Source organism: Bactrocera latifrons, unplaced genomic scaffold, assembly GCF_001853355.1.
Source record: "Bactrocera latifrons isolate USDA-ARS-PBARC rearing strain unplaced genomic scaffold, ASM185335v1 scaffold_81, whole genome shotgun sequence".
NCBI classification, from domain to species: domain Eukaryota; kingdom Metazoa; phylum Arthropoda; class Insecta; order Diptera; family Tephritidae; genus Bactrocera; species Bactrocera latifrons.
In genome coordinates, this window is record NW_017537501.1 from 233738 (window position 1) to 243609 (window position 9872).

General features: G+C 37.2%; 1 protein-coding gene across 24 annotated transcripts in view; it reads right to left on the reverse strand.

Moving 5' to 3' along the window:
* LOC108976888 (supervillin) overlaps window positions 1-9872 on the reverse strand; it is a 423491-nt gene that overhangs the window by 190217 nt on the left and 223402 nt on the right. For 20 of the 24 annotated variants that reach the window (XM_018946306.1, XM_018946288.1, XM_018946286.1 and 17 more), the window contains one exon: window positions 3083-5351. In XM_018946306.1, the coding sequence (XP_018801851.1) occupies window positions 3083-5351 (2269 nt within the window). Of the gene's footprint in view, window positions 1-3082; window positions 5352-5878; window positions 6064-7280; window positions 7410-9872 lie in introns of those variants that run through there. The other 4 variants (XM_018946291.1, XM_018946302.1, XM_018946303.1 and 1 more) reach the window with 3 other exon arrangements.

Below are 9872 nucleotides of genomic sequence, written 5' to 3' on the forward strand. Positions count from 1 at the left end.
ATATGTCTATAATGAACTTTGAATAGTAGCTTTCGGAACATGAACAACTCGTTTCTTAATTTACGAAATATGATCAAGATATGATTAAACTGCAAACAGTAAACCATACATGTTATGCGACTTCAAATGGTTGGCGGCGAAAACAGCGTCTGCGAAGAAACCACAGACACTATCAAAAAAGTTAATAACAAATTAAATGAAAATTTAGGCGCGTTGATAGCGCTACATGCAAGTCGGCCAAAAAGCGTGCGGGCAGCAACCAGTTGCATGGCTTTAGTAGACACAAGCAAATAAAGAACGATATACTCGGCTGCGCCACACATTTGGACAAGGGAACGGCGCGCATGCGCAGACGACACACACATGTATGGTAAATATCGACGCCACCACCCATCAATTGACAACGCAAATTAAGACTTGTAAATAGACGACGATGGCAGACGGCCAAACAGTGCGGCGAGCAGCAAGAGACGCGCAGCGACGAGACACGAGACGATGACCGACACAATGCCATAACCGCCGACAGCTATTCAAACAACAGATAGTCGCAGCCAGAGTGGCGCCGCCGCACCCCTGGGTGCCAGTTGCAGTTGCGCTTATAACATGAAGACATACATACATACATACATACATACATACATATATATTCAGAGACATAGAGCCACAGACAAGTATGGTTATGTTGTGCATTAGCAGGTATTAGCCACTCTAATTGGCGGTACAGCAACTTTTGCCTACAACAAACACTATACAAAAACTAAAGCGAAACGCCAAATTATCCGTCGCCAAAGTTGAATGAAGAAAATATATGTATGTATACAGAAAAATCGGGCCATGAAAACCAGTAAGAAATCATTTGCGCCACTTTGAATATCTCCAGCGAAAGTGCAATAAAATCTTGCCGCGCACAAAAAAGACAAATTGGAAGAAAATACAAAACGCAAAAACAAAATAGAATTCAAAACAAAGAGGACAATTATGACAGCGGTTCAAAAACTGAATGACAAGCGCATGAAAGCGTTCCAAAACCGGTGATGTCTTTTTGTTATTGAAATTTGGCGATCAAAGAGTCGCTTTGTTTCGCTGGCGATGAATTGAAGCGTAAATCCGCTTTTAGCAGATAAAGAGATTCGAAGACTGGCTTAATCTTCATGATACATTGTAGTTGGCAAGAAAACATATACTAAATATTCATATATATATTTTTTTTGTTAATTAGGGATTAGGTTTGGCTAGGAATTTCAAAAAATCTTTTTTTTTTTTGTTTAAAGTACACCTTAGGAACCTAATACATTATTGAACTGCGGCAAAGCATTAGAGTCCCTCTGTTTCAGCACGTAAAACTCTGAACTCTCTAGCTCCACCAGCTCGTGACTTCGCCCCCTTTGATGACGACCATTGCAAACGTATTAAAGATTACGATTTAAGGTCATGCACCTGGAATGTTCGGCTGACATTACCGCGGCCCAAGAAATGCGATGGACGGAACAAAGACTGAGGCGAGTAGGTTCTTGTGCCATTTACTACAGTTTTCACTTGATRTATGTATTCACTGTAATTTCCGAGTAGGTTAGATTAGATTAGATGGTCCTGATCCAGATATCATACTCTGGCTATTACATATGTGCAGACCTTTGTGAAGCCATAAATCTAGAACTCCTGTAATTCGAACGTATAAGTCAGCAACGCGCCAATAAAGATATTTGGATTATCTGGGAGATCTCCAGAGTTTAAGCCTTGATCTCACAAAGGCGATACAATCAAGAAATAAGTGTTGAGATGTTTTCACTTCATGCATACAGCTCCTGCATCGGACGTCCGGTAAGATTTTCAACCTTACAGCATATACGCCTATTAGAATCCCCACAAATCGGAAGAGGATAGCCTCACTCAAGGTAAATAGTTCACTGGATTTCTTATGATCAAAAAAGGATCTTGCAACAGAACATGAAGCGATAGTAGCCCAAGGCTGATAAAATTTCCCCGAAGCCCAACTACTCAGCAGTAGAACACAGGAGGAGACAGGAGCACCGACGCATTCCTTTTCCACTGATAGCAGATCTTCTGATAGTACAAGTTTCTAGAACCACCGTAGAGATCTCCTTGAAAAAAATGATTCAGAAGATTGGCCCAGAAGTCGAAATTTTGTAATGAAACGTCAATATACACTCAAGATCTAAAATGATTAGTACTGATCATTATAGACTGCATGCGCAAACGAAATCGATACATTTTTGTTCCTAGATTAGTACAATAATTTTTCATGTTCTTGTGAAGTTTGATCTTCGTATGTCAATTAGTACGAGTTTAGCAGCTATTTTTTTGCGGCGTGAACAGTTTGCCTGACGATTTTTATATATTGCGTCGAGCCGATTATTCGCGTTTCGTAGATGGCTAAAAAGTCAGTCAAGAGGCTATCATGAGAGAAATACAATTCTCGTTTCCTTTCGTCCAGAATAAAGCGAAGCCCAAAACGGCACTGTGACGAAGAAGACTAAATTCCAGTGGGACGTTATGCTAATGCGACTGCGCGTGGCAAATCGATATAGTAAATATAAGTTTCAGTGAGAAAGAGTCAAAAATAGCAGTCGCACTGTATTAAGATTTTTAGGAGCTCGACTTAATGAGTACCGTAGAACAACCCTGATTTGAGACATGTTTGCTGATAATCTCACAATTGGTGGAAACTTGTTGGTACTCAAATACTGGATGACCCGGTCTATTTCTTATTCAGTGCCTCTTCTGAATTTAACAGGTTCTTTTTACATGACGTGGTCGGGTGGACTTAGCTATAAAACCCATACGTATATATATATATATATATTGAGTCCTTAATTAAGTGATTATAAGAATTTTAAATATTTTGGGCTCAGATCTTTCCGTAGTTACTCGGAGTGCATGTAAGAACTCCGATTATTGAGCATACTAACCGTATAATATATGATTTAAATTGTGTTTTAGACGCTAACATAAAACATTTCAACTTCAGGAACGTATTTCCAGGCTACCACCAAAATATCCTAGGATTTCATACACTAAAAAGCGCTAGATAAACGAGCAACTACACACGATTATTACTTACCTTCTCGCTTTGTTCGTGCGGTTCTCTTGTTGCTTCACGCCCGCAACACCTTCATCTTCACTCAGTGCCTTTTCCGCCGCACCCACCACTTGACTAATATTACTAAGCGAGGATGGCGAGAGTGAGTCCAATTGCGGCAGATCCGTATGACGACGCATCTCTTCGCGCAAGCGACGTTGCTGGGCGCGACTAACGCGCTCCTTGCTATTGCGCACCGAGTGTATGCTGGACGTCGGCTCAAGCACTACACCACTGCTACTACTATTGGCATGTTTAGCGTTAGCAGGGCTAGATGAGATACCACTTAAATTCATATTTACAGGTTCAATATATAGCTTTTCGGGGGAGTAACCGAGACTCTCGTCATCGGCGGTGCTGGGCGAGCGTACGCTACTACATGTGCCGGATGACAGGTTTGGTGGTAATGAGGATTGATGATATTCATATGGATAATGTGTGGTGCGATGAGCGGAATTCGCGGAGCGGCATTCGCAACCCAACTGACAGCGACAATGAATGGAGCACTTTTTGCGCACATTCAAATGAGTATTTGATTCAACATTATTTGTATGAGTGGTTGCCTTTTGCGGCATGCCTGTGGCGGTGGTGGTCGTGGTGTGCTGCGCTGTGACATGCAACTGCGGCGGCAAGGAGGCTGACTTTTCAGTGCCATTCATGCGGCGATTACAATCAGCGCGATGCTTGGAGCGCGCCGACAGTGTGGTGTGCGCAAACGCCTCATTCGAATCTTCACTTGTCTCGCCGTTCAGCTCTTCATCACGAGGACTGCGCGGCGCGCTCGCTTTTGTTTTACCGCCAACATCCTTGCGCTTCTTGGAGCCTGGCTTGTGGCCACTGGACGCGCGCGCCTTGTGTGAGCGCTTGGCGCGATCGTGTGTTGCATTTGTATCACCGGACGCGGTGGCCGCGTGATCCATATTCGTTTGATCGTATGCCTGGCCACCCAAATAGTTGGACAAAGAGTTGGCCACGAATGCGGTCAGACAGTTTGAGATCTCTGCGTAATCTTTACTATTCTTTAGACTATTATTTCTACTGCTGCTGCTGCGTGGATGGCTGCGTTCTTTGCTCTTGCCTTTAGTATTATGGCTGTTGCGTGCGCTATGATGCGCGTCGTCGTCGTTTGACGGCGCTGACGAGTCTTCTTCGTTCGTGGTGCTGGTACCAATATCCAGACCCTTCTCCTTGCATATTATATCATAGAGTGCGCTAATCGGTCGGGATTCGCTACGCACGCGCACTGCGCGTCTCTTACCAGCGAAACGATGCGAGTTGCGACTGCGTGCGGCCGATGTTGTTGTGGTCGATGTATTCGTGCCTGTCGGTGATGTGGGGGACGTTATGGATTTTATGTTATTGTTGTTGTAATTATGATTTATGCTATCGTGTTGTGTTATGTCTGTCGCGCTGTTGTCGTCTAATGACTTAACATTATTATTATTATTATTATATTTACTACAATCACTACTGCTATTGATATCAACAACAACAAAACTACTACCACTGTCAACGTATGGTGTGTATGTGGTGTCGTTCAATTCACCTGTCTCGGTAGGGCGCCCAAATGCTGGCGACGATTTCGCTAAAGCTTCGCGACTTGGCCTTTCGCCGTTGTTGTTGTAGCCGCTGCTGCCCGCAGAGCCGCCACGAAAAAAAGCGGCACGTGCAGCTGCTGTGTTGGCGCTCTTGTTGCTACTAGCGCTGTCGATCGGCGCTTTGTTGCATTCACGCTCGCGTTCGCGTTCGCGCTTCTCCAGCGACGAGGGCGATGTAGTGTTGGCGCGGCCAATAACTGCTGCACCCGTGCCAATTGGTGGTGGCACTACTGTAGCGGTACTAGTTTTGGAAAAATAATGCTCTTTCACCAATTGTGTTGGTGTATTGTAGACACTCTGGTAATTCTCATTTAGTGACGTAACATCGTTAGCTTTCGGGGTGTGTATGTGTAGATTGACGTCGGTATAGTAGGCTGGTGCGGTGTGGTGGTGAAAATGTGGATGCACACCGTGATAGCGTGTGGAGGAGGACGACGAAGATCTGGTGCCTGGTTGTTGTTGTTGTTGTTCTTTCGAGTGATGTTTTGACGCTTGTTGACGCTGTTGCAATTGTTGCTGATGCTTTATTTTATCGTATACTGATGATGTTTGYTGGCAGCTCGATTTGGCAGTGACCGATGCGGAGGATAGACTACAATTTGACGATTTGTTTTCGTAATTGGTATTAGGGCTATGTGTAGTGTCGACGGATTCTGGAAAGAGAGTGAACGAAATTAGTGTGAATATGGAATGAAAGTTATATGTCAATGTGTTAATAATATTTAAATATTTTAATAAAATAAAAGCTAATTTCGATATTAATATTAATTGCAATCTTAATCTCAACCTCAGTATCAGGAATCAGTTTCAGTATCAATATCGATAGCAATATCAATATCAATAACAATATCAATATCAATAGCAATATCAATATCAATATCAATAACAATATCAATATCAATAACAATATCGATAGCAATATCAATTAACATAATTTTAAACATTTAGGAGCATTTTCGCCATATGACAGTTAAGTTCTGGTTAACTTAACCAAGCCACCTTCTTTCGGTAAATAACCTTCATTTAACCAGAACTTAACTGACAGGTGCCTGTTATCCAGTCATTGAAAAAAGGGTGCTTAAAGTATCGGCAATAAATTTTAATTTATACTAAATTTTTCTTTCTGGTTCTCCTATGGTAAATGGCTCTAAGAATTTTACACAATAAATTTTAATCCCACCTAGAATGAAATGTACTCTTCTCACTAATTTACGCATTACAGCTAAGAAATTTCCACAGAACATGCGTAAAATGAAAGTCCAAAAGGATGAAATTTTGAGTTATTAGCCAACTTGCTTAGGCGTTTGTGGCGCCGATCGGGAAGGAAGCAAAGCTCAGATATAGACTTGACAAACAGAAAAATTTCTGTAAAAAGAAATCATTATATAAATATTTATAATTTCGTGTGGCAGTAACATTTGGTAACGAGTTTCAAAAACAGTAGTGAACATGAAAATTCGACAATATAATTTCAGTTCCCGTCAAACGATATGTGCAGTTATATTTTCCAAAAAAATATTCAAGGATATTATGAATTTGAAAAATGAACTCAAAAGCTTTTTTGGTGAGCCATGAGAATTTGAAGAACAAGTTTTAAATCAAATAAAAAATTGTTTGAAAAATACTACGTAGTATGCATTTCAATGTTTTTGTTTAGAAAAATATTTGATATATTAAGTGTTTAGTTTTGGAGATTTGATATAATCGTGAGTGATTACTTTTCCTAATTATTATGTTCGCTTCTTATAACAGTAAAGATGAGTAAACCCGGATGGAGATTGGAAAGTTGTTTAAATTATAACTGATAACTTTTGCAAAATTTATATCAGTTTTCAAAACAGCATTGAAGGCTTGAGAGAATTTTTCAACGATGCCTGATTACCGCTCTTACTTTCAGATTTTTATATTCAGATTCGTTGCACATCTGATCAGTAAGAACTTATTAGTATAATAACTGTTCAGATGCCTGATCAGTTCTTTCATTATTGGGATCTGTTCCAGACCTCCTCACTGAGAACTTATTAGTATAAAAACAGTTCCGATCAGGGCTGTTTGTTGGCTCCATTAATATGATTGGTTTTCAAAACASAACTGATGAAGAAGACTATTTGTTTTTGAAGATCTTTTGATCTTAAATACATATATAATACTATATATCTAATGAGGCACCAAAAAAATATTTGTTTTTAGGAAAAAAATCTTCACCTATCCAAATTTTGTTTGTTCACCACTGTTATCATACATTTCTGTCAAAGCAGGCTACACCGCAAAAAACACAGCGACAGTCACAAAGCCAAAAAAAAAAAACGAGTATTATTAAAATCGAGATATGAAAATACGACACAAAGGAATTCAGCTGGTAATTTCATAATGAAAACCGCAAAATTCGTAATCGGCCGAAACCACAAACAAATGCTCCAATTGTGGCATTCATTATTACATAATTATAATCAAATTGACTGCATGCTGCTCTGTCGCTRTGTTATTAATTAGTATTATTATTATTTTTCGTTTTTGTGGAAATAGTTTGCGGCTTTTGTGTTTGTTGCAAGGTTATGTAATTTCKAAGTAATTTATATCACCGACAGTTGCGTAATGCCTCGTTTACATTGAGTAGATGGCCAAAGTTTAAGAGAACGCGAGGAGAGCACTTCAAATTTTAGCACACTTCAATAAACCATAAATTTTAAAGAGACTAAAATAAAAGCACATGATATAAAAAAATATAAATTTAAATGTGAAAAAGTAAAAATTTAAATATGAAAAAAATAAACATTTCAAAGTTTTCAAACATTTTTGACATTTTGCATTTCGAAAATACTGAGATTTTGAATTATTGTTGTAGTTTTTTTTTTACAATAAATATTTTTTTCTTGAATCATGCTTTTTTTGTAACAAACACTGAAAACAAAATTATGAAATTTTGCGATTATGTAGAGCGCTTCGTGTAGACATTTTTAAAATACTATATATTACATTAGAAAAAATTACAAGAATTTAGAAGCATCGAAATTTAACTATATAGAATTTCTATTTTCGCGAGCATACAGGGTGTTTCAAGTATACATTTCGAAAACACAAAATATACTACATAAAATAAATAATATCTCCGGTTAATGACGTAGAGTTAAAAGACTATACAGGGTGTGCCGTGTAGAGATTTTGAAAAATACAAAATATTATAGAATAAAAAATATTAGGAAAATTAAAAATTAAGTCAAATCGAATTTTAATTCGGATTTTCGCCATTAAACAGGGTGCTTCAAGTATAAAATGTAAAAACATAATAAAAAAACATAATAACTACGCTAAGTTGAGATCAGTTTAAATAAAGACAAWAAAAATTTTTGCGATTATACAGGGTGCCTTGGGTCAAATTTTTTAAACATTCGGTTATTATTATTATTATTAAAAAAATAATTATTACTTATGCAAAACTAGAAATATGTATATTGAATATGAAGAACATAATTGCGGTTTACGCGACTTTACAGGGTGCTTAAAGTAGCAATTTTCAAAATACAAATTATAGTGTTTAAAAATAAAATAATAGTTAAGCAAATTCGAGAGTTAATTTGGATATACGCTATTATACAGGGTGCTTCAAGTAAAATTTGTGAAAATAAGATATAATTTTAATTTTCATGATTGTACAGTGAGCAATTTTGAAAATAAAATTTATTATAATATCACACAAAAAATATTAATAATTGAAGAGGAGTAAAAAGTTTTTAAATAATTTCAATCTAGCCGACTATACAGGGTGTCTCATATTAAAATACTAAAAGTACAAAAAATACTTATTAAAAATAATAATAATTCAGACAAAGTTGAAACAAATTGAAGATAATACTACTTTTCGAGACAATACAGGGTGTCTACTGTGGAAATTTTGCAGAAAGTATAGTGGCACTTAGAGGAAAACTTATAATCAATGCAAAATGAAAGCAAATTGAAAATAATTAAAATTTTCTTGATTATACAGGGTGGCTCATGTTGTAAAATATACTATACCAGAAAAAGTTGGAAATAACTGAAGAGAAGTAAAAACAGATTGAAAATAGTTTAAATTTAAGCGTCTATAYAGGGTGTTTTGTGTGTAAATTTTTTAAATTAAATATACAATTTTATACTAAAAAAYTGAAATAATTAGGAATAATTTAAAACAATTTGAATTTAATTTGATAGTACAGGTTGTCCCGGTTGAAAATATAATAAAAATATTTACTTAAAAACATAATAATAACTCAGGCAATTTTAAAACRAGTTCAAGATAATTTTAGTTTTGCCGATTATACAGGGTGTGTTGTGGGGAAATTTGGAAAATAGCATAGTAGTACATAAAAAAATGAAAAACAATAAAACGAAATTAAAAACAAATTGAAGAAAATTTAATTCTTCATGATTATACAGGGTGTTGCATTTGGAAATTTTGTAAATAAAATATATTAGACTAAAAAATAATAACAATTTGAGAAAAGTGAGTTTTAATTTTAGACAATTTTGCTTTTCACGCAAATATACAGGGTGTCTCSTGAGGAAATTAAACAAAAAATATATAACAGTCATATTATAATTAAGAATATATAAATGTATATCTAAATACCAGCACACAATGGCATGGCAGCACTTTGTCACAAAAGCAACAAAGCAATTAATTGCACACTTATACAGTTATGCTTGTAATGCTTGTAGCTATGTGCATTATTCAAAGTGGAAGTGGCTGCGGCTTRGTGGCGTCGTAAATGGGGGTAAAAGCGTATAAAATGTGGAAACACTCAATTTGTTTTAAGCCAGTCAGTAAGTCATTAAGACCACTTACTTACACACTAACACACTTACACTTACACACTAACCGGCGAGTGGGTGGTAACTACAGTTATTTACCACTTTAATGCACTTGCATGCATAGCTAAGTTGCAAAGTTGCTCGAACTCTCTGCTGGTGTTGCTGACATGTTTATTTGCAAAGYTTCATTGGTTGTGCTTGTTGTTGTTGTTGCTCCGATGTTATTTTCGTATTGCATTTTCTAGGTGAGAACGAGTCAGGGTCGTGGGGCTTAAATGAAATCGACTTGGCAAAGCATTTAAATGCGCACCTGAGCTGCCAACCTTTGGCGGCGACGGATGGACGCAAACGGACAGACGGCTAAATAGTGAAATCATGTCAAGGTG